The sequence below is a fragment of the Bactrocera dorsalis genome, chromosome 3 (genome assembly GCF_023373825.1).
Source record: "Bactrocera dorsalis isolate Fly_Bdor chromosome 3, ASM2337382v1, whole genome shotgun sequence".
Classification (NCBI taxonomy): domain Eukaryota; kingdom Metazoa; phylum Arthropoda; class Insecta; order Diptera; family Tephritidae; genus Bactrocera; species Bactrocera dorsalis.
The window spans coordinates 11,188,509-11,215,024 of record NC_064305.1 but is presented as its reverse complement, the minus strand read 5'-3'; the positions used below and the strand labels follow the sequence as shown (position 1 = coordinate 11,215,024).

At 33.1% G+C, this 26,516-nt stretch overlaps 2 protein-coding genes across 3 annotated transcripts in view; one reads left to right on the top strand and one right to left on the bottom strand.

Annotated features, from left to right (window-relative positions):
* LOC105226670 (proton-coupled amino acid transporter-like protein CG1139) overlaps positions 1-21,416 on the top strand; it is a 32,940-nt gene extending 11,524 nt beyond the window's left edge. Inside the window, exons 1-7 of one of the 2 annotated variants that reach the window (XM_049452839.1) lie at positions 8,904-9,063; positions 16,627-16,706; positions 16,799-17,027; positions 19,240-19,361; positions 19,470-20,009; positions 20,093-20,337; positions 21,186-21,416. In XM_049452839.1, coding sequence (XP_049308796.1) covers positions 16,627-16,706; positions 16,799-17,027; positions 19,240-19,361; positions 19,470-20,009; positions 20,093-20,337; positions 21,186-21,355 — 1,386 coding nt within the window. In that variant the 5' untranslated portion in view covers positions 8,904-9,063 and the 3' untranslated portion in view covers positions 21,356-21,416. Of the gene's footprint in view, positions 1-8,903; positions 9,064-16,626; positions 16,707-16,798; positions 17,028-19,239; positions 19,362-19,469; positions 20,010-20,092; positions 20,338-21,185 lie in introns of those variants that run through there. The other variant, XM_049452838.1, reaches the window with a different exon arrangement.
* LOC105226673 (zinc transporter 9) overlaps positions 1-26,516 on the bottom strand; it is an 81,095-nt gene that overhangs the window by 48,830 nt on the left and 5,749 nt on the right. The gene's annotated exons all lie outside the window — the stretch shown is intronic.

The following is a 26,516-nucleotide window of genomic DNA, read 5'->3' as shown; positions in this document are numbered from 1 at the left end:
GTAGGAAGTGGCTTCGTCTTGTTGAAACCAAATGCCGCCGAGTTCACGAACTTCAATTTCAGGCATCAAATAGTCGGTTATCATGTCGCGATAACGGTCGCCATTATCGGTTACGTTCTCACTGGTATCATTTTTGGAGAAATATGGACCGATGATTCCAGCAGCCCACAAGCCACATCAAACCGTTATTTTTTCTGGATGAAATGGCAGCTCTTGAATCTCTTCGAATTACTATATGTGCCAAATGCGACAGCTTTGCTTGTTGACATACCCATTGAGCCAGAGTTGAGCCTCATCCTTGAACAAAATATGGCTCGAATACTGCGGATCTCCGTGGAACTTTTCAAGAGCACGTGTAGCGAAACGATGTCGCTTGTGAAGGTTGAGCGGCTTCAGTACTTGCTGTATTTTGTACACTTTCAATTTAAGATCTCGATGTAAAATACGGTTAAGTCGTTCCATACGTCAGTTCGAGTTGTTGCGAACAGCGCCGAATCGACTCTCCACGAAATTTTAGTTCCACGCTCTTCGTGTAACCTTTAAGCTACGGCTGCTTTATTTTCTTTACTCAGTGCTGGACTCGATCCATTCGGTCGAATATTATCCAATTAAGAATGCTTGATCTCAAGATGGGTCTTAGTGTTTCGAATAGTACACTCAGCAGCCAGATTATGTTGACCATAAGTTGTGCAAAGCCCGCGAAACACATTCAGAACATACAGAACGTGAATTTAAGTAATAAAGTTAAACGATTTGTAACCGTTATTCAGGCATAAGTTTTTCCATGATTAAATGCCAAACAATACTGAACAAAAATAACATGACAGCTTGACACGACTCACGCTTGAACTGTCAAAAAAAAGGCTTTTGAAAAAGGTACCTCTACCCGGATACTTGATATGTAGCTTCATAGCATATTTCTTTTAAGTGCGTCTAATATAAAATATGCTTTATGTTTACAACAAATATTTTAAGAAAAATGTATATGCTCCGCTATCCGCAGTATAACACCCCTCTTATCATTATTATAAAACCACTTAGCCATAATTATAACTGTACTTATTTCTTTTCACCTGCCTATACTTGTTTACGAAATTACTTACTCTTAACTTAACTTATCAACTTGACATTTTTTGAATCTAAAGCGCTAATTGCTAAATATTAGCATAACCAAGCACTGTTTCTATATGGCTGCCGTAATCTTTACGATGCTTGAGCCACTTATTATTCAATTTTGGTAATTACGCAAGTGTCTGACGATCAAATTATATTTAAATTGGTGCACAACAATTTTTGATATTTTTATATAAGTGCCGTTTCAGTGCAAAGGAGTATATTAATATGTATGAATGTACATATGTTTTTCGTCAGCAAGTTGGTGGACATAACGGTTAGATTACTGTGGTAAACAACTCTCAGTATCAATTCTTTGATATTAAAAGTGAAAACAAATTGAAGTATTAGACAAACAGGTGAATTTCTATATTCCTTTATATAGATATATAGTATACTGATATATAGAATATATATAACAAAACAACAAAATAATATAATCGCCTATGTTTTAATGCTCTTAAGTACTGACAACATTATTTGTTGTACTTAAATGCAGCGCTGCTATCTTTGGTGCTTATAAAATGACACAATACCACAGATAGCCAATGGAGGCCAAATGCAGCCAATCGATCAAACCTCTAGTATGGGCTTTGTCTTTAAGTGGCTATGCTTTGCAGCTTTCGACAACAATATAAAAACAAACAGTGAGATTTCTTAATATGCGTTTAAATATGTGGGTTAATTATCTATCAATTTGGCATGAAACAAGTACGGATGTCATAAGTACGGGCGGAAGTGCAGAGCAGACATCACTGATCAAAAGGTTTGTTTGTCAACAAAGATTGAGTGTTTTTTTTGGAAATTTTGCAGAAAATATAGTTATTTCTCAATTTTAAGATAATACTAATGGCCAACTACTACTATGAGCAAAAAATTGTGGCCACGTTTTTCCTATACTGAAAACAGTTGGTAAAGTCTATTTTCGGAATAGCCTTCTATGTTTAATTTCTTCAATTGACTCAAAACGGTTTCCCCGGAGCGGTCCTTTGAGTTTGCTCAATAGCCAGAAGTCACACGGAGCTAAATCAGGCAAATACGGTGGTTGCGACATGATATTGGTTGAACATTTAGCGAAAACCTCACGAGTAATCAATGCAGTATGCTGATCATGAGTTGATGTAGATGGCCGTTCTGGTACGTCGTCAACGCGTTCTCAATCCTCTTTGAATAATTTTTATCAATCAAAAACAGTTGCTCGCGACAAAGAGTTATCACCGAAAGCCTTTACCTACATTCTGTTCTTCTTTAACCAACAAAAAATACGTTCTCAGAAGGTTTTCAAACCTGAATGTCTAAGGGTCCACCTGAGTGGACTATAATTTCTGCCCAGTGAGTGAATTTTTTAATTTGAAAACGAAAAAAAAAATGCAATAGACCAAGTCTTGAGAATACGATGTATGATAGAGCAATTCGTAGCATAATTCGACCAACGATGAAGGCGAGGACCATTTTAAGGATCACCTTTTGCGACTTCTTTTTGCTTTCAAAGTTGAGAAAGTCACTTTCGGGACAGAAATTATAGTCGAATGAGATCGAGATAAGAGGGAGGATATTTTAAGACCTTCAGAAAAAATATTTTTTTTTTTATTGGAAATGAAGTTTGGGGTTCTGTATAAAATCGTATATAGCACGTTGCTATGAACAACGAAACTTGTATTCAGTCGGAGTATTATTTTCCAGAGTCAATCATTCTTTTCAAATTGCTATTTCGAATGTCATTACTACTATCTGTCATTTAATGACGTTTCTGTTATTTAATAATTAGCTAATAATTATAAAACCATAGACAACTGAACCACGTTTCGAAATTTTAACAAATTATCAACGAAACTATTCTTCCGCAAAAGTAGCTTTTTGAAAACTTTTTAATACCTTAGAATCAGCATAAACCTAAAAACCTTGAAAATGTAGCTTTTTGAAAACTTTTTAATACCTTAGAATCAGCATAAACCATGAAAACTTGACATTCTTAAAATCTCAACAAAAAAGTTCAGTTTTGTGCTTGGAGACAATTGCAAAGTGATATTTTCACACAACGTAAAAAAGTAGCGCTGTATCAGTGTTCTATGACAACAAACCCTCAACCTATCGGTTAAGTCACCGGTTACTTATCCAAAAGTACTACCAGATATTTCTGTTAAAGTTTGTTTGTGGTTCTTAACGCTGTATAAGCGTCCTACGACAACAATCCTCAACTTACCGGTTAAATCAGCGGTCATTTACCCAAAAGCACTACCAGATATTTTTGTTTAAGTTGCTATGAGGTTTTTAAAGCCCAATTGATAATTCTAACTGAAAATCTCGTGTATGAGTTATCGTCTATACTTTTTTTACTCAAGGCCTTATGAATTGCAGCGGGTGTTTATATTAGTTTCCGCGCTAATACTTTGAATATATTCCAATTTTGGTTCATAGTTTTGGTTCATTAGCTGGAAATAGGTTCGATAGCTCTTGAATGTTTCCAAAAAGATTATGCGATTACAAACAATAAGTTGGTTAGGATCAAATGATAAAGTTGTAACATAGAAATTGGATATGAACTTGATTAAATGTAGTTATTTTACCAAAAGTTTACATAAATTAACCTCAATCTTTACAAACATTTCACACTATAAAACTCAAAGTACCGCATACTTTCTTTCGAGCCTTATAACTTTCAAGCTGACATTTTTTTTCTAAATTTAGTATTATTGAGTATGCCGTCTTTTGGCACGCTTTCAGGCATAAAAACCGGTTTACAATACAGTTATAAAATAAAATTATGTCTATAAAAATGTTAAGAAAGAAAATCAAACAAACAATGAACACAGCAGATCAAAAGCAGATCACGCGCCGAGTCAGTACATCAACACCAGAACACGCCCATAAAAGTGGGCGGCCATTTCTTAAGACCATAAACTAAAAAATTGCCAACGAGCGTAATCTTATCACGAAATGTTAGCCATAACCAGTTTTTCTGAGTTTTTTTAAAGGTGTTAAATTTTAATGCTTTAATAAAGTATTATTATGATTTCTAGTAAATTGCTAACGCTTCAGCAAAAGCAATAAACGACAATCAGTTTTCTTTTTATCAAACTTTGTAGATATTGTTTTACTATATCCTATATACCTCGGCTGGTTGGCAGACATTATAAATCAATGGAATACCCTACATATACATACATATTCACATATGTTCAGTATATCCAGTATAACAGTTTTATGACTTTTTATGGACTATTTTTAGTTTGAAGTCCAAGATATAACACAATTCGATTGAGTGTGTCAATTTGATGCAGGTCAGGTGACTTGTTAGAAAACAACGAATATAATGACTTACTAGATACTGATTCCTAAACACGCGACAGAACAAAACTGGAAAGGGAAGATAATTGTGGGGAAATCACCAAGCATTTGAGTCAATCGTAAAGGTTTGATATGCTAAGTTTGGACGAAGTGAAATGAGCACCGAAAACGTGGAACGCATTGGGCGTCCAAAAGCGGTTCTCACCGACGAAAACGCAAAAAAGTGCAAAAAATATTTTTTGATGACCGAAAAGTGAAGTCGCTCGAGATAGCTGAGACTCTAAAGATATCAATTCAACGTATACATTTACGGTATTTGGGTATAAGAAATATCTGTGCAACGTGGATGTCGCGCAAGCTCACTTTTGACCAAAAACAACGACGAGTTGATGATTCGGAGCATTGAGGAGATATTCAAGCGTTATAAACCCGAGTTTTTGCGTCGTTATATGACAATGTAAGAAACATGGCTCAATAATTACACTCCGAAGTTCACTCAACAACCATCCGAGTGGACTGCACAGGATGAACCCGCTTGAAAAAAACGTAGCAGCGGCTGGCAAAGTTATGACGTCTTCATTTTGGAAAGAGCTTGGAATAATTTTTACTTAATCCTTGAAAGAGGAAGAACTATCAACTGCGACTATTAAATAGCGTTACTGAACCGTTTGAAGAACGAAATCGCTGAGAAAGAGCCGCATTTGAAGAAAAAAAAAGTACTGTTTCATCAAGAATACACCATGCCAACACAAAACGATGCCAAAAATCTTTGAATTGGACTTCCAATTGTTTCCGCATCCACCGTATTTTTCATGAATTAGTCGCTAGTGACTATTTCTTGTTCTCAGATCTCAAAAGAATGCTTGGTCGGAAGAAAATTTCGTCGAATGAAGAGCTGATCGCCGAAACTGAGGCTTATTTTGAAGCAAAAGACAAATCGTACTGCAAAAATGGTATCGAAAAGTTGGAGGGTTGCTGTAATCAGTGTACCAACCTTGAAGGCAACTGTGTTGAATAAAAAAAAAAACGAATTTTGTCCAAAAAGATGTGTTTTACCATGGTAGAGACGTTTCAATTGAACTGTTAAGCTATTGACTCCTCAGAAAAGTAGTCTTATGGGTTTAATCACAAAACAACGACAGATGGTTTCACGATCGTGTGTTTAGATCTCCAATAATTTGTTCCAATAAAGTAATCGTTTCATGCGCTGAATAGCTTGCCGTGACAGCCTGCTGGAATCTTTACAACTAACACCATTGACCAGACTATCAAATTTGGAAATTTAAAAGTTAATCAGCTCTTATATGTTGTACTCTCAATTGACTACTTGAAATATTTCTTAAAATTTATGACGGACATACTATATATCATGTGTCGACGTGCAGACAGGCTCGCTTAAATGCGTGAGCGATAACTTGGAACGTGTTTAAATGAGCTGTAAATTAATATACTATTTAATATATGTATGTATGATTTACAGAATCCCTCCAATCTGATAATGGCAAGTCACCTTTTAATGATTAGATTAAATGCCGATTGTGAGCTATTCACTTGATATTTATAAATTCTTGACGAAAGTCTCAATAGCAGCAGCTGGCGTCCTCATATAGGTCTTTATACCTGTAGCACGAACCCGGCATTGGACACGTGCTTATTGAAAAGTGTACTCTGTTGTCACATCTAGTTTTTTCATACAGGCTAAAAGGTAGTATGAAAATTTTTGCGGAAATCCAGTATGCAAGTTATAGATATGGGATAGTTCAGGTTTTGAGTAAGGTTTCAAGAAAAATCAATGAAACGAGTGCGCCGAAATTTTTTGGGATGCTAACTATATATCCATTTTTGGTTTAAATGTACTATATGACACTAATAATAGATTCCGATAAAAACTATTCTTGAATACCTCAAGCAGGAATGTTCTTATGTTTCGAAATCACTCAAACTATTGCTTAATCACATTGGAAGAATTACATTATCTATTCGTTGATTATTACTAACATAGCATTATTAATTAAAAAATAACAAAAATAGTTGGTTTGTAAATACGTATTATGATAATAAAAATATTTGCTTAGCAAGGTTGTTACTAGTTTATAGAGGTTTACGCTGTTCATTAAATGTACATAATACTAGTAAATATAGTTCTTGTTTATTTAACACATTCTTTAAAGAACATTGACGTGGGTGATAAAATTCTAGCACTCATTGAGTGTTAGCATTACGAAAGAATGTAGTACCGTGATAAAAAAGTTTCCGTTTTCATTACTGTATTTATTTTCTTAGTATTAGTTTAATATTTTCTGACGCAGCGGAGGACAGAATTACCAGTAATATCAGAATTTCTGTAACTCTTGCTGTGAAAGATTATCTTAATTGGAAATATATATGTATAATAATGTGGACACCAAACCAAAGAGCTTAATTTGTATTAGTCTCGTTGATATTTTTAAAAAGGGTTGCCAGTTCTTTTAAAATGTTAACACCAACTAATGGGAAATAAAGAAAACATTAAAAAAGCCTACAATATGGATATGAGATAAAAAAAACGAACAACTTTTGGAGTTGAGTTCAAAATATTTTTGAAGAGAGTTGCAAAGAAAGAATGGAAAATTATACATACTTTCAACACGAGCAATTTTGGAAAAGTAGCTACTAACATTATTTTTGAACAGTATTGCCACCAGTTTGAATATTTCATATATTATAGAAGAACTCCTGAGTTCGAACTTATAAATTAGCAAAACCTTTAGCAGCCAACACAAATTTGCAAAAGCATTTAATTTCTACTCCCGCCAGTTCGGTGGGATGTTTGGAGGTATACGATCCCAAGTGTCTAAGTCTTGATCTCCCAAACGCGGGACAGTCAAGAAGGTAGTGTTGAGTTGTTTCCATCTCATCTTCTACATACAGCTTCTGCAAATGACGTCAGGTAAGATTACTAACCTTACGGTATAGACGCCAAAATGGCAAGGCTAGAATTACCGAGGAAATATATTCCGATGTACCGATGGTGGCTCAGCACTGGCCAAGTTTCCCCGGAACCCAATTATCTAGTAGTAGAATTCAAAACAATACGAGAGCACCGACCCGCTCCCATTCTACCGATAGCGGTTCTTGGGTTGATTTCGTTGCTAACTCATCACTCTCGATGCTATCGATAGCGAAGTTAGGCACTTCTCTACCAAACATAAACCCTGACCTGCACTGTTACAGAGTTTTTTTTAGGTAGGAGGAAGCATCGAAAGCCGGAGTGCGGGACTTTAATCCGCTAAACCTAACCGTCATGTCTCTCCCACGGGACCACTGGACAAAGTATTACTTCATGGGAGAGTTTAAGGGTAGTAACACCGTTCTGCTATCTGAGTGAATGGTCACTTCTCTGAAGGAGGCTTCATTACGGAGCAATAAATCTGTTGCTACTTTAATGGCTGCAACCACGGCTCGGAAGACACTGCAATTGTTGGAAAGTCTGAAGGTGGAGTTGGTAGAGAGTTTCTGACAGTAAACCCCTCCACCAACCTTCCCCACATGCTTTGATCTATCCGTAAAGTAGTTACTGCTCCTCTCCTTCAACAGCTTCTTCCCAACCACAACTCCCTCGTCGGTATATTTTTCTTGTTTTTTGTTTTTATGCATTATGGATCTGGATTCAGCACGTCTTAATAAGCATTTAACTTAGATCCTTTCTCATAACACTATCAGGTTGTTTGCAGTCTTTCAGAGAGTGTTTTCACTTTGCCAAAATTTCCCAATCAATTATATTCTCTACCACTAATTCTGTTCTAAATGACAGCTATTGAACTCAGCTCAATTTTTTAAGGGTTCAAAGAATGTTTCTATCAGTTGTGATTCTACCACGCATCCTGCACTGATGCTCACTGAAATTGTAATCCTTCAGAAACCATAACGACAACACAAAACAAAAAAGGTTGTATATACCAAAGATTGAAAAAATTTTAGAATTTTTATGTGTGGAGTGAGCAAATAAAGGTATTTATGGGTGAGCGTATAAGAATATACAAACACTTAAGTTAAATTTAGTAACTATATAAGTTTTTATTTTTATCATTTACTATGTAGATGATACCAGTTATATGCAAAGTGCAAATCTACCTTTGCTTCGTGTTTGTTTATTCATAAAAATCGTTTGTTGTTCAGTACATTGTACTCAAACCTACATGCATATATATATGTATGTATTTTCTTACGCCTTCACTTTATCAAAATTTATTTCATTTGTTTTTTGGTATGATAAGTTAAATTGACTTTAGTAATTGATTTTAAGCGGTTTTAATTATTTTATGTTCCCATAGTCAATCGATATACTTTAACTAATGTACTAACTTATAAATGTTATTTTTATTTGATTATGTTGTTGTTTCTTTTGTTTCTTTTTTTGTTTTTTGCTTTTGTTCTTTTTTTTCGTTTTGTATTTTTTTTTTGTTTTTGAAGCGTGCGAACATCTTGTCAATTAGTTCAGCGGTTAGTTATTGTTATGGCCTACAGTGCTGCAAATCGTACTCTATTACGATTAATTTGCGACGAAGCAATCAGTTGGCACTGGTCAATCCAAGAGTGCGGTTTATTTTTCTAAAAATCGCATTAAAAAATAAGAAAGTTATTTCTTCCAATTTTTTTTTTATTTGTTGAACTTTGTTAAAGGTAAAAAACAATTTTAAATTAGTGATGCAACAATTTTTTTTTATATAAAATATTTTTTTTTTTTGTTATAAAAAAATTTCTCGAATTTTTTTTTTAATTTTTGCTTAACTTTGGCAAAAATAAAAAATAATTATTTTAAACAATTTTGGTGAGAAATTTAAAATTTTTTTGTTGAAAAAATTTTCAACTAAGGTTTTCGGAAAAATTAAAAAAAATATCCATTTAACTTTGTGAAAAAGTAAAAATAAAAAAAATGGTTGTAAAATTTCTTAGTTGTAAAAAAAAATATTTTTTTTTTTTTGGTGAAAAATTTAAAATAAATTTTGTTACAAAAAATTTTCGAAAACCTAGGGAAATAAAAAAAATATATATATATTCTTTCAATTTTGGTAAAGATAAAATTAAATTTTTGGTGGTAAAATGGTTTTTGTTTTTTTTTTCGAAAAATTTAAAGAATTTAAATTTAAAAAATTAAAAAAAATAAACATAAAAATAAAAAATTTTTCGTGGTAAAACGGTTTTTGTTTTTTTTTTCTCGAAAAATTTAAAGTATTTTATAAAGTTTTAATGAATAAAAAATTTAAAAATATCCATTCAACTTTGTGAAAAGTAAAAATAAAAAAAAACAAATAATGGCAAAACTATTTCTTTTGGGGTGAGAATTACAAATTAAATTTTTTAAATTAATTTCTTCAAAAAAATTACAAAAATAATGGTTTAACTTTGTTAAGTATAAAAGTAAAAAAATAGTGGTAAAACAAGTATATTTTGTGGACAAGAAATTTTAAATAAATTTTATAATAAACAATTAAAAAAAAAACTTTAAACTCTACTACTGGAAAAAAGTTGTTTTTTTAGGAAAAAAGTAAAATATTTTTCAAATTTTTAAAGAATTTCTTCCAAAAACATTTTAAAATATTCTTTTAACTTTGTTAGCGATAAAAATAACAAAAAAAAATATTTGTATTTGTTGTAAAAATAATTTTTTTTTATGGCGAGAAATGTTAAGTGTTTTTTATGTATAAAATGTAGTTTTTTTGATATATCAAATTTTTAACTAATTTCTTCGAAAAAATGTAAATATGCTAATATTCGTTTAACTTTGTGAACGGTAAAAATAAGAAACTTGTGATAAAAATATTTTTTTTTTGTGTGTGAAAAACCTAAAATATTTTTTTATATAAAATTTTGAACTAATTTCTTACAAAAAATTAAAAAAAAATCGTTAAACTTTATTAAAAATAAAAAACATATTAATTTTTTTTTGGTAAAAAATTATTTTAAAACAAAATTATAAAAATTTAGTGATATTTTTAAAAATCACATAAAGTAAAAAAAAAACAATAAAAATAAAAGAGAACATATGTATGCATATTAATTTTTTTTTGTCAAAAATTTATTTTAAAAAATATATATAAATTTATTAATATTTATAAAAATCTAATAAACTAAAAAAATTATAAAAAGTAAAAAAAAAATCATATATTAAATTTTTTTTGTCAAAAATTTATTTTAAAACAAAATTATAAATATTTATAAAAAGTAAAAAAAAAGGATAGTAAAAATAAAAGAACACATGTGTTAATTTTTTTTGTCAAAAATTTATTTTAAAAAAATTTATATTAATTTATTAATATTTATAAAAATCATATAAACCAAAAAAAAATAAAATGTAAAAAAAATCATATATTAATTTTTTTTTGCCTTAAAATTTGTTTTAAAACAAAGTTATAAAATTTTTTTAATATTTACAAAAGTTATATAAATTAAAAAAAAATAAAAAAAATTTATTTTAAAACAAAATTATAAAAAATTATTAATATTTATAAAAATCATGTAAATAAAAAGAAAATAAAAATATATAAAAACCATATATTAATTTTTTTTGCTAAAAATTTATTCTAAAATTATAAAATTTTTTTAATATTTACAAAAGTTATATAAATTAAAAAATAGAAATAAAATATACATACATAATTTTTTTTTTTCTAAAAATTTATTAAAAAAAATATTGAAACAAAAATATAAAATCCCACGATATTAATTTTCTTTTCTAAACATTTCAATTTGCCCGCTAGAATTAAGTATATTCCTCAAATCAGCTTTTCATTGGCATCGCAATTTGATAACTTCGAGTGTTTGCATACCTGAACGAGCAACGGCACGTGCAAATTTACGATTACACAAAATTTATCACCAGCATTTTAAAGTTAAAAATGCGCAAGCTAAGCAATTATTTAAGAATTGAATTACATCAAAAATATATTCACCCTTTCGCAAGTAGTGCTAATATTATATATTGAATTATATTATGTGTCGAATTACGAGAACTCAGTTGTTCAGGTCAGTTGTCTCTAGACAATATCTATATTTAAATATAAAGTAACATAAAAAATGCCGTATGTGATAAAATATCAATAAAATGTAAATAAACACAAAGCACTAGCTTTTTTGTACACTAATATTAACCACCACAAATATTGTGTGTAACTGAATGCGGACGAATCACGAAAAATGGTTAAGAGTTCAAAAGTGTTACGAGTACACTGCTAACTCGATCCTTATTAGTCAAACAATGAGTAAATCATTCGGAAGTGAACCTATGAACTATTTTCCGGAATTATTCAGCAAATGTTAGATTTTACTAAACCTTTAGCTACTAAAAGCTATTTTGAACTAAAATATATAGTTTTTTGTTTTCATTGTAATACAGTTATTAAGTGCCTTATTGTTTCAATTTGCCAGGCACATCAGTCTGACACATCCGCCAGTAGAAGAGGAAGTGACAAGATTACACCACACCTTCCTCTACATAGCTTTGACAAAGAACATCTGATAGATTATTTAACCTAACCACGTGTCAACCTATTGGACAGAATACAGTCACAAACAAATTGCGGCAACATAGACTTCGCCAGTATTTCGGTTCGCCAGAAGTGTGCCCATCTCAGTTCGACAAAAGCCCGCCAATAAAGGAGAAAGTGACAAGATTCCACCTCGACTTTGGTAAAGAATGTCCGACAGTATATTTAGCCTGATCTTGCGAGAATCTATTCGGCTGAGATAGACTTTACTAAGTGCCGATAGCTCACTCAGCGCCCGAAAAATCTCGCACACAAGACCCGAACGCAATTTTTAATACAAAGCAACCGAATTCCGAATTCCTCTTCTATCACTTGAATAGCATTTCAGAGAGTTCGATCTTCCTAATCAACATGATATTTGAAGTCTTTGGGACAAAATAAGTATCCCTCAGCAATTATGGCTTCTATTGAATCTATACCAGTTTGTGGGATTCGCTTTGACAGCAATTATGGCTTCTATTGAATCTATACCAGTTTGTTCGATTCGCTTTACTCCAAAGTTTGTCAATAAAATCAAGAACTTTTAACTCTTGGCCTTGAATATCACTCAATGTACTGAGAAATTCCTTGAAACATCTGGCGTCTTTAAATGTGCCATTATCTTCAATTGCTATGTATGATTTACAACCAACCTTCAGTTTCTCGGCATATTTATGACCATTATCCTTGTAAACTTACCCTAAAAGAGATTATAATCAAAAGCTCTTCGGTCAGTGAACGGATCATAAAACGCTCAAAGATATGGTGTATATTTGCTGCGTCATGCAATCATAAAATAATCGCGCCAAAAAAAACCGAAGGGAACTTGGTACTATGAATACAATAAACATATAACTTTTAACTCTTTTTATGCAATCGCCTAAAATATTTTGTGCTAAGTAATACAATTTTATGAAAATTTAGCAGCACAAGCATTTACCAAGCACCGTTTGCTTTTTTGTTGTGGAAATTTTAATTTCATTTTATATTTGTGTACATATATTGGTTATCGAACAATCAGGTCTTTACCACTATATACAAATAAAAATTATACGTCACTTTATTGGCGCATATAAAGATTTCCCGATCAGCGCCACTTCAGCTACTCAAATTGTTTGGCTCGCTAACAACCGGCCGCTGCCCAAAACCAACAATCAGAAGTGTCCTAAGAAATGGTAACACACGATTAGATAAGAGCTTGTTAACAACCCTGTTAACAGAATACTTAATTGTGTTGATAGAATTACCGGCAGTGTGACAAAAATGTCATAAACAATTTCATTGCAAAACAATTCTTGCGAAAAGGTGGTACGCTTGATTTTTATCAGCCATACCGTTTACGGTGTCTATAAAAATCGAAAAATTTTAATCGAACCGATTATGATTTGATTAGAGTGCAGTTTATTAGCGCTTGTGGAGAGTGGCACTGTATTTCCGGCGCCTTGCAAAAATTTTGAATACTTTGGGATTCCATGTTTTATTCAGGTAGGGTGTTTATTTTAAATTTGTGGTCTTCCAGAAGACAAATTCCAGTCGAGCGGCGCAATTTTAGAAAACTTTTCACTGCAATTGGAGACACATGTCAACTATAACGCGCCGAATATACTCATCCACTGATTATAAATCAAGTACTCGTAAGAGTTGTCAAAAAGTCCGTCTTCAAAAGAAGTATTGCCTGAATGAAAACCTCAGGTCTATAAAAAAAAACACCCGTTATAATTCCTCAAGCTGAATAAGCACCAAAAGCTAAAACACGTGACAACACAGAACCCTTTGAGGCAGTAGAGTTATATCAGCTTTATTCGGTCATGAGTCCCTTAAGCTGTATAAACTCTGAAAGACACAATACCTGAAAATACTGGTATGAGTTTCAGTATCACATATAAATGTATTACAAGAAATACTCGCTCTACCATCAAATAATAAATACTAAAGTATTAAAAATGTTTATCAAATACTTATTTTAGGCTTTTATATGTGTAATCGATTGTAAATACTCAAGCTTATAAAGGGTGATTTTTTAAGAGCTTGATAACTTTTTTAAAAAAAAAAACGCATAAAATTTGCAAAATCTCATCGGTTCTTTATTTGAAACGTTAGATTGGTTCATGACATTTACTTTTTGAAGATAATTTCATTTAAATGTTGACCGCGGCTGCGTCTTAGGTGGTCCATTCGGAAAGTCCAATTTTGGGCAACTTTTTCGAGCATTTCGGCCGGAATTGCCCGAATTTCTTCGGAAATGTTGTCTTCCAAAGCTGGAATAGTTGCTGGCTTATTTCTGTAGACTTTAGACTTGACGTAGCCCCACAAAAAATAGTCTAAAGGCGTTAAATCGCATGATCTTGGTGGCCAACTTACGGGTCCATTTCTTGAGATGAATTGTTGTCCGAAGTTTTCCCTCAAAATGGCCATAGAATCGCGAGCTGTGTGGCATGTAGCGCCATCTTGTTGAAACCACATGTCAACCAAGTTCAGTTCTTCCATTTTTGGCAACAAAAAGTTTGTTAGCATCGAACGATAGCGATCGCCATTCACCGTAACGTTGCGTCCAACAGCATCTTTGAAAAAATACGGTCCAATGATTCCACCAGCGTACAAACCACACCAAACAGTGCATTTTTCGGGATGCATGGGCAGTTCTTGAACGGCTTCTGGTTGCTCTTCACCCCAAATGCGGCAATTTTGCTTATTTACGTAGCCATTCAACCAGAAATGAGCCTCATCGCTGAACAAAATTTGTCGATAAAAAACATTTCGAACCGAACACTGATTTTGGTAATAAAATTCAATGATTTGCAAGCGTTGCTCGTTAGTAAGTCTATTCATGATGAAATGTCAAAGCATACTGAGCATCTTTCTCTTTGACACCATGTCTGAAATCCCACGTGATCTGTCAAATACTAATGCATGAAAATCCTAACCTCAAAAAAATCACCCGTTATATCACTCATTCATCATAATGAATTAGAGCGTGTGAATTTCATTGCACTAACTACGTATTAGGTTAAAAATGTACAAATTTTTTCAATACCACCTCCCACCAGCGTCACATTGGCAGTCATTGGCGAATTTTATTCAGTATCTAAGTAAATGCTTAATATTTTGAACCTGTACTTAAATTTATTGTAGGCAAATAATGACTTTACTTCGGATTTATATTCAAATAGGCAGTTGGACTTTCGTTTTCGAAAAAACGAGGGCAAAAACAAATAATATTTATAAATGATTTGTCTGACATTAATTTTTGTTCGTGCATTATTTTTTATAAAAAATACAAGCCGGGGAATTTGATAAAATAGCCATTCATTAGTATGGAATACTGATAACCCAGACTGAATGGAGTAAACAAGAAAGTAGAATTACTGCAATTGTTTGGTTGTCTATGACATTTTTTCGTTTGGAAAAACATGTTTATACTATAATTCATCTAATGAAGGTTCGATAACAGTAGATCTTGAATTTAGTAAATAGATTTTATAAACCCATTTGCTGTATGTTAATAACTTTCAAATTTAAAAAACGTGTAGACGATGAACCACGTCCAGAACGGCCATCAACATCAACTGATGATCAACTTGTCAATAAAATAAAAGTATTGAAGCTTGAGAATCGACGATTAACAGTTAGAGATTTTACCAACATCGTTGGTATACCAAAAGGATTGGTGAAACCCATTCTGAAACAAAAAAAGTGGGATTACTTTGAGGAGGTGACATAGAGTAGTTCAAATTGACAGTTTTACCCACACATAATCAATAACTGTCAAAACCAGCTGTTTTGCCTTAAAGTAGATAAAAAGTTCATGTTGAATATTATTTAACACAATTTTATTATTTATTGCTACGGCTTTAGTTATGCGGACAATGAAAGTTTCTCCAAATTACTTTTCAAACAGAAAATGGAGACGATTTAAAAAGCAGGTTTCCAACGTGATTTTAAGCTGCTCTCGCTTAAACCATATAAGTTAGAATACAAAGAGTGGGAAAGGCTAATGCCATATTCATACAGAGATGAATTTCTATAATAAATAAGTAAAATATCTAAAATATTGGGAAGTCGAAAAAGTCTTTTCGTATTTATAATCAAACTTCAACTTATTTTTTTATATTTATACTAATAAATAAATAAATAAACAAATACGTACCATTTTGGTCAACCACTTCTTGCCATTTTTCCGCTAAAGACATTATTCCAACTGGGTAAATCGAAATTTCGAAATTTCCAGAACGGAAGCGAGCAAACAATTTCAAAATATAGCGGATTTCTTCATTATTTTATTTTATTTTTTTTGTTAATTGAAGTTTAAAATCTCACCTTTCTAACTCTATATGCTATGACACAATGTAATTGGAGATGTACGACTGCAACAACATCTATTGACCAAATACGAAAACACTTTTTCGACTACCAAATAAATTCTATATAATTTGTCTACAGTTGATAAAATCTATCCTAACAAATCTTGCAAAAAATATCGTTGGAATACCTTCTTTTTGAGAAATATGAAAAAAAGTAATTTGGGAGCGTCTTAGAGCGTTGAATATCGTATACTATAGAAATACTCGCCAAAAATTAAAAAAAAAAAAATTGTGGACCTAAAATATGAAAATATGTTATATATGTAGCTGTAACTTCAATTGTATTCAAACAAGAATTATTTAATTTAATAAAAATATCTGTTTAATAATAATTTTGTTTTCTATTCCATATCTTCCAGATGGCGGATTCCACCACTTCAATACCAACATCCAAAGAGAAGTCAAATTCAGTATTTACGCTGAATGATTTCAATTCACGGTGAGTTATTAAGAATAATTGCGATGATTTTCTAAATTTCTTATCAGACAAAACCATTTTCTAATTAAATGCAACCCAACTAAAAATTTCAGCACCCAGCTAACCGAAAAGGCACAGCTTGGCGATGAGTATAACCCAGCGGATCATCGTGACCAAGTCAATGGTCAAACGACAGGTGGCGCGTTAGCGCATTTGTTGAAGAGTTCATTAGGCACCGGTATTCTGGCCATGCCAATGGCCTTCTACAATGGCGGTTTGCTGTTCGGCATGATTGCCACGTTGGTGGTCGGCTTCCTTTGTACGCATTGTGTGCAAATATTGGTAAGCATGTTCATTCATTTATGTTTATCTTATTATTCAAATTATTGTAACCCTACAAGAAATCTGTATAAAATAATTAAATTCAACAAATTTCCAAAATTTTAGTTCAATATTTCAACTCCTACTACGTAAATATTTAATAATCCTTCTAAAGTACAATATGTTAGGAAGCAGCGTGTTATGGCTACCGAAACTCTAATATATTGAAAGAACTGGTGTAGCAACTAACACATACTCACTGTCGTGCTGTCTCATAAGCCCTATGCGTAAGAAAGGTGTTTCACAGGAGCTTCGGTTAGATTTATCAATTGAAGCACATAGGAACTTTAACCGAAATCTCTGGTTGTGCTATTGGGTAATTAATTAACTGCAAATTTAACCAATAGTTGGCTTGCAAGGGCATACGTTTACCGCTTTTTTGTTTCGTTACTTTTCTTAGAATACTCAAAGATATTTTAACTGAAATTTTGGGTAGCGCTATTAGGTAATTAACTGGTGTTTTAACCTCTAGTTGGCTTGCAGTGGTATAGAGTTTACAGCTTTTTTTATTCCGCTACTTTTCTATGAATATATTTGACCTAAGAATGCAATAATTTGTGACTTCGCAAAAGAGAAAAGAGAAGGCTTTGTTTGAAATTAAAAAAAATTTGACATTTGTTACCTTTTTCCATATTTCGGTGATGAAGTCACACATCGCAATCTTGACCTTACATTCCTCAAAAAGTATTATTCTTTATCCCATCTATTATCGTTATTGGACTAATCTACACCATTTATATGCCAGATATTATATCAGTAAAGACTATCAAAATTTTTTTCCTTTAAAAAGTTTTTCGAACAGCCGAAAATCGACAAAAATGTTCCTTTTCGGTTATTTTCATTTTATAGCTGCATTTATTGCATCGCGTTTTGTTGTTTTGCCTACGAAATGTCATAAGCGAAACCTGGACTTTATTGATAGTAAAGCAATATTTATTGTTGCAGAGTTGATTTAGCCCCCTCGAAAGAGTTTTATTCTGCCAGTAAATATTTATCACCACTTTACGATTTGTTGGCAAGATAACGCGAAAGGTGGCATTATTTAAAAAACACAATTCAATCATAAATGCATAAAGTATTTTATATGACTAAATAGTCGTAAATAAGTATTTCCTCGAAGTTCAGCACACTTTGTTACTGGGCAAAGAAAATAAAGGTTTTATTGTTCGCCGGCGATTACTATCAGTGAAACCGGACAAAACACGTGAACCAATGCTATTCAGATACTACTTTTTATCATTCAGATTAGCATAGTTTGAAAATTAGTTGCTATTTGAACAAGTCTAGCTCTACGCCTTTAATGCCTTAAAAGTCGTGGCAGAGTAATGTGTCTGTGGCGAATGTGAAGGAACGACTGCAGGCAACAGACTCTCGGACGTCGTGCTGTTATAGCATACATCGTGGCTTATTTGCTGCCTGTGCTAGTTATAGAGCCGCTGTATGGGGGGAAGCAGCTAGCATGTGTGTCGCACCGTCTCAACTGATGTTAGATGCACCCCCTCTTGACCTGATAGTTATACAGCATTGCTGTTGCATTCAAGTTAAGAAGGGGCTTGGGTGTGTCATTGCAGCGGAATGATTGGATTTTAGATGATGATTTGGGAACGGAGGCTACTAGATGATAGGATCAGGTGTAGATGGCAAGGCAGTTGGGACAATAGTTCTAATGGTCAAATGACCTATGAATACTTGAAGATTTTGGGTTTGCTTAGCGTAACCCGGACTTCAGATTCTGTCTGAGGCTGGGTTTTCTGCTTTCGGGGCATGAGCTTCTGAATGCATTTTGTATCAGAGACACCTATCTGATAGATTGGGTTGTTTTTGTGGAGCGCGGGTAAAAGACTGCGTGCATATAATTGCAGAAAGCCCCCTTGAATTCGGACATTAGGGATCTAAGTGGTATGGGGATTAGCTGGAATGATGGACGTTTAGATGTGTGATCTCCACTAGTCGGAATGCCGAACAGTTAAAGTCGTTTGCGCGTGAATTGTTTAGGCAACGAAGGCGTTTAAATGGGAATTAGGGTAAGCTTCATGTTGGTCCCTTCCCATAATTCCCTTGACATCCCATTATGGTCATTTGCATATTTCAAGCTACACTTATACTATTCGTTAACATAAGAAGACCGAGTGTTTATTTTCACAGCAACTATAAATGTCATTTTCATTTGCAGGTTAAAACATCGCAAGATATTTGCAAAGAAATCAGAGTACCTGCCTTGTCATATGCTGAGACAGCCGAGAAGGTTTTCGAAAACGGACCAAAACGTTTGCGGTCATGGTCGAATTTTGCGAAGTAAGTATTTGCTTCCATATGCTTTTTATTGATTAAAAGCGGACTACTTTAAAATTAACCTCGCACTATCTCTCTCTCTCTCTTTCACACTTTTCTTAACTTTACTAGGCAATTCGTTGATGGCGGTCTGATGGGCACATACTTCGCCGCCGCTTGCGTTTACATGGTGTTCATTGCCACATCATTTCACGACGTGATCAACTATGACACCGGTCTTAAATGGGATGTGCGCATTTATATTGCGATTATTGTAATACCCTGCCTATTAATTGGACAAATAAGGAATTTAAAATGGCTTGTACCATTTTCAGCTATGGCCAACATATTCATTGTGGTCACATTCGTCATTGTGTTATACTATTTATTCAGCGAACCTTTGGTGTTCGAAGACAAACCGCTGATAGCGAAAGCCTCACAGCTACCGCTCTACTTTGCGACTGTCATCTTCGCCATGGAGGGTATTGGCGTAGTTATGCCCGTCGAGAATACCATGAAGAACCCACAAAGATTTCTTGGCTGCCCCGGTGTGCTCAATACAGCTATGATTGTGGTAGTGTCATTGTATGCGGTAATCGGTTTCTTAGGTTATGCACGTTATGGCAGCGATGTGCTTGGTAGCATTACTTTGAACCTGAAGGAAGGTGTACCGTGAGTATCAAATGCTTAAAAATGTATATAAAAATATTTGGAAATTAATTATAATTTCTGCTTTTATTTGTTCATTTATGTAGTTTGGCTGACACGGCGAAATTGCTGATGGCCGTTGCCATACTTTTCACTTATGGACTGCAGTTCTACATACCCAACGAAATTCTCTGGAAAAAAATTAGTCACAAATTTAACGAACAACATCACAATAGAACCCAAATACTTTTACGTACCGGTATTATATTGATTAGTGGTGGCGTTGCTGCGGCTATACCCAATCTAGAACCATTCATCAGTTTGGTGGGCGCCATCTTCTTCTCACTGTTGGGTAAGTTCTATACGCATTTTACATTTATATACTCGGAAGAGGTAATATTAAGTTTATGACGAAACTTGTAATACCCAGAAGTAGACTTCCGGAACTCTATCAAATATTGGGTCGTCGAAAAAGTCTTTTCGTATTTCTATTCAAACTTCAACGTATTTTTTTATATTAATAATGAACTTTAATGAATAAAATATGTACCATTTTGCTCGACCACTTTTTGCTATTTTTCCGCTAGAGACATTATTACAGCAGTAAAATACTTTTTTGGTTTCTCGGCGAAAAACTGTGACAAGTAATTTTCACAGGTTCTGGAGGCCAACTTTACTCCATTAAGAGAGTTCTGCATTGACCGAAACAAATGGTAATCCGATGATATAAGTTCAGGGCTATAAGGTGCAAGCATCAAAATTTCCCAGCGAAGCTCTCCCAGTTTTTGTCGAGTCATCAAAGATGTATGTGATCTAGCGTTCTCCTGGTGGAAGGCGTAGCCCTTTCTGTTGATCAGTTCTTGCCGTTTTTTCGATTGCTTGCTTCAATCTCATCATGACAGTAAAATGTAGAATCAATGTAGTGGATGATTCCTTTCCAATTCCACCAAACACTCAGCCTAACCTTTCGAGGCGTCAATACTGGCTTTGTGACCATTTGTTGAGCTTCACCGCGCTTGGACCATGATCTTTTTCGCACATTATTGTCGTATTCGATCCACTTTTCGTCACCTGTTACTATTCGCTTCAGAAATTGTTCGGTTTCATTTTTATTGACAAAATACGAAATAGCTTTTTCGACTACCCAATATTTTCTCTTGTTTTGTTTTCACAAAAATAATTTCCTATATATTTTTACAGGCATTTTTGCGCCCAGCGTGTGTGAGACGGTTTACTTGTGGCCCGATCGTTTGGGCTGGTGCAAATGGAAGCTGTACAAGAACATTTTTTTGGCTGCCTTTTCGATATGCGCTCTGATTGCTGGCTCAACAGCAAGTATACATGAAATCATCAAAATGTACACGGAATAAGTTTTAAGACTATACCTAGTGCTTAGTATAAGTTTGAAAGTGTTTAGTTTTACGTGTATATGTATGTGCCAAACAAGCGCCAGTACTAAGGTGCTTTAAGCAAAAAATTTAATATAGGAATTTTAATGTTTGTACATACAATAATCCATTGTTAAGTACCTGTGATTTAAATGTGTGAACGTGATTCGCTTTTTAAGCAAATTTAGTGCTTAACTACAGTATTTAATTAATAGCAAGTTTCGAAAAGGAGTTTAAATTAATCTAAAAGGCCTTGACAAAGACTGTATTGTTTCAGGCGTGGTCTTTGATTCGCCATAAATCTGCTTGCATGCTTTGTGCGTTGCTCTCTATTCAAAAAAATTACAACTAAAAGCAATAATCAAGTTATCAAGTTGAATTCTTACAAGAGATGTTATGCTACAATTTTTTTTCATATTTTAGTTCAATTTTACTATTGTGAATAGTTCAATAGACAAATGAAAACACATATTTTTTAAGTCTTAAAATCAATTATTATTTTTTTTAGTAAACTAAGTGGTTACTAAAATGTTTTTTTGACGCATAAAGCAGAATTTATCCACCAAGTGAAAAGCAGTTTGAACATCTACGTTAGTTTGTTGTTTGTTCGATTCGCTACTCCACAATGCTAGGCGAATCGAAGACGCTTGAGCATCACTGTAACAGCGAGTAACTAAAATGTCAATAATAAAAACTCTGCGAGAGTCCTAACAACACTTAACACGCTGAGTGTCAAAAATTAGAAGAATGATAATGAAAGCATGAAACAGGTAGTAGGTCATAAGGCAAAGGTTAGGTCGAACAGAAGTTTATTTCTATTTATTTTTTGTAAAAAAGTAATTTTAATTAATAATTATTATATTTGCTATATTCGTTAACTGTTTTAAAGAAGCAAATGCGATATTAATTTTTATCAATATAGTTATTAATTCAAAATTACTGAAAATATATAAGTTTTTTAGACATTTATGAACAGTTGAATTATTCACCTGTTAATTTAAGCTAATAATAAAATAAAAATAAAATAAAATATTGTAAAAAAGTTATTTTGCATATATGAATAGTATGTACATAGGTATCTAAGAGAAAATAAATGCCGTATAATTATTATTATTCAATTAATTATTAATTAAATTATACAAAATAGAAATTGATGAAGAAAAAAATGCAAATAATAAGCTTTCAAAAGTGTTTTACATTGAGACAAAAAAGCACCCGGAAAATTTAAAGTCGAGACCTTCGACCTTTTCAACTAATGAAAATATGAAACAAGTTAATGAGATAAAAAATTACAAAATAGCTCGCCGTCTCTCTCGAGTCCGTTCGAATGATTTTGATGGATATTTTGGGTATGAAAGGCGTTTTTTCTCTACTCATTCCGACAAAGTGGAATTTTTTCTAAAAAAAAAAATTACAATTATGATCGAATTTGAAGCTAAAAACACAATTAATACCTTTGGTCAAACATCGTTTTCACCAGATTCTCCCCCAAACTGAAATTGCCGCTCCGTAAAACCCGTTTTCTGTCAATCGAAGAGTTAAAGCAAAATTCGCTAAAGAAGCTGAAGGCCATCCCAAAAGGTGCTTGTGAAGAGTGTTTCCAAACCTAGAAAATATTTTGCGTTCTATTTACTATTGCCGGGTACTCTTTTGTCACACTTTATATAAATTCGGCAAACTGTTTTAATTTGTAAGTAAGTAAAAATACATATATGATATGCATTAGGGTGGGTAAAAACCCGAACAAAAGCAGGTTCTCAGACACCTCTGAAAAAGTAAGTCAAAGTGTGAGCTCTTAATTGTAACTGGAAGGTCTTTCGCATCACAGTTTTCTTATTTTTTTATCATTAGATGGAAAAATTCAACTCGCTTGAAGGAATATGTCATCTCACAGACTTTGTATGTAATTGCATGCTCTTAAAAACTAATGTACATATAATATAGTATTCTATACAAATCTAGCATTTAAAAAAATATTTTTTAATACCGTCCTTTATAAAATTATAAGCGGCTTAAGATCAAGCTGTACATCCACAATTAAAAACAGAAGACCGACATAAGTCAAGTTCTGTTAAAGTTTAAAAGCCATATTATGTTTACTTTTAACATAATGTAATAATAACAGCGTGTTGAATAAGCAATACGATAAAAAAGGTTAAAAAATGACAAGGTCATAGCTTTAATTGTAAAAAACAGTTGCATGTAAGAAATAAAAATAACACTATTCTTTACTAAACAAATATTAATTATATAGCTATTTAAAAATAAATAATTACGAGTAATTTGTTTATTAAACTTTTTACATTTAATACATCGCAACAGCTTCAGCAAAGTTCCTTTGTAAGTATTGTCATCGTCGTCTAACGGCAGGTCTAGGAAATTAACAGTTTTCACGGGATCATACCCGTACTATAACAAACTATGTAATCGTTAGTATCATGGAGAATTTAGGTCGTATGGTTGATCCAAAATCTTTGGATCTCACTTGAACAGATATTTGTGCTTTATGTTACCTAGGAACTCTTTAAAGTACAACACTTCATAGATCGAAGAAAAATTATGAGCTGACCTCAAATATAATTTATAATTTATAGGACAGTCCCAACCACTTCGTTAGGTTCTCCAAAGGTATGTATACTGGATATTTCCCACTCAGTCTGGCAAAACTGGACAATAAAGAAGAAAGTGACAATGTAATTCTATATCGCCTTGCTCCATACAAACAAAAGCGTTCGACAATGGAGAGGGCTATTTGCACATATTTATTGTTTCTTAGGGCTACACGCGACAAACCGCTTCAGGCAAGTATTAGAAGTGATCGGCACTGACTCACTTTGTTTTGTACCTCCTCTACCTAAGTTTAATGAGAATTGGAAATATAGTTTCCAGTCAATATCCGTTTATATTATTTTTCACTTTTAATTTAATATGCTATAAACCATGTTTTTTAGCCTTTAAAAGCATATTTATGACTAACCGCCCATGATATTTTTACTTTCTTTAAGGATGTGTTTGCATACACTTGTCATTGACTTGAGAGCATGGAAAAGTTGATGCTTTTAGATGCATAGTTTTAGGGGTATTTTTTTACCTATCAAACTGTTGATTATTTTCTCAATATACTCACAACCATACAACCATGCATGCATACATACGTGCATACACCCACTTCATGGCGTTGTAATATAACTGCCTGATGAGACATGAGTTCAGGTTCTTGACATGAAAACAAACCGCTATATTCATTGGTGTTGGATTTGTATACTGGAAGTGAAAGAATCTGATGAAATTGAAAAATTAATTATGTATATGGGCTCTTGGTTTTTGTCGATATTCGTGTATAATTTTGTGAATTTGATCAGGAAGGACAGACGGTCAATAAGGAATTCTAAATATTTGGTCGTATTGAGACATTTGCGCGAGAACATCCGTCGAATACGTCCGGAATTGTGGAAGAACAAGTGATGGATTTTACACGTTGATAATGCGCCATCGTATCGAGTCACAATTGTGACCCATTTTAAAGTCAATAACTCAATTATTACCATCGACCAACCACCGTATTCACCAGATTTGACTCCGTCTGATTTTTTCTTGTTCCCCAAACTGAAATTGCAGCTCCGTGGTAACCGTTTTCAGTCGATCGAAGAGATAAAGCAAAATTCGCTGAAGAAGCTGAAGGGCAGCCGAAAAAGTGCTTCTGAAAAGTGTTTCGAAAACGTTGTCGGAAGGGTATTACAGCTGTTGGGGATTACTTTGAAGGCGAAAAAAGAAATATTGGCGAATATTTAAATATTTTGCGTTTTATTTACAATTTCCGGGTACTTTTTTACACACAATATATACATATGTACTTATTGACCACTATTTGGGTTATGCTTTATTGTAATATCTTCGCTGAATCCTGAGCTACATATATATCTATCATAAACGAAAATTCTTTTTAATTTCGCTAATTTCAGTATGACACATTAAGGACCGTTTTCTCATTGTGTGTTAAACAACCATATGTCAGTTAAGTTCCGATTAACTGAACCAAGAAACCTTCTTTCGGTAAAGAACCTTTCATTTTAACTAGAACCTAACCGACACATGCTTGTAACGGTCACTAAGAAAACGGCCCTAATAATGTAATGAATCAAATTCAATAAACTAGTACAAAAGCTTCACTGACGTAAATCGAGCCAATAAAATGTTTATGTTTTATTAGCAAAACTAGTTGTATACCAGTATGAATCACTCTCATTAATCGATGTTTAAACTTTATTTTTACCATTAACTTCCTGTACAAATATCAGATAATACATAAGTATGTACATATGTCTGCTACTACAAAGGTGCCATAAATTAAAAATCTCCCACTTAAGTATATAGGTACATACTACAGGGGCATTACTGGCACTTGTTCTAATGCGTAATGGAGCTTTTAATTAAAATATAAACCAGACAATTGTCAATCAAATCATTAATTGAAGCGATTGTATTTAATTAATTAGTTCGGAAGCACCTAACATTATTTTAAATAAATTAATGCGTTATTATAGGACACTACAATAGAAATTTCCGCTGAAGAGTGTACTGAAGCAGTTATGATTTAATAAAAGTATATATGCACTCAAAGGGGTCCCCAGTGAGTGGCTGCACTTAAATGTGTTAATTTTTTATATTATTATCTTAAGTTGTACACAATTCACGCTTATTTGCTTTGTAACAAACGTAAAAAGTGCGCTGATGAGCTTGAGCATGTTAATGAAATTAATTAGAAATTTGTAACAGGGTTCTTAACGGTTAACTTTCGGTTAGATTGGCTACAGACTAAACAATAAACTTGTCGTATTAGTTAGTTATTTTGGAAAACCCATGAGTCAACTTCGTTTAATAGCCTTGCTGAACATTATTTTGAAATGCAGCTCGCTAAAATATTTTCTCGCGATAACAACAATGCCGTTATGCGTCTGTGGCTACCATGCTGAATGATTATAAGTTCTTTTTATGTTATCTCAATTTGATTAAGCTAATCTATTTGATTTATATGAGTGGTTTATATGATTGGCCACTCGCCATGGTTTAAACCCTGTAGGACATATACATATATGTATAACTTTTTCCTTTAGCAATGAACTTTTACTGAGTTACAATTATA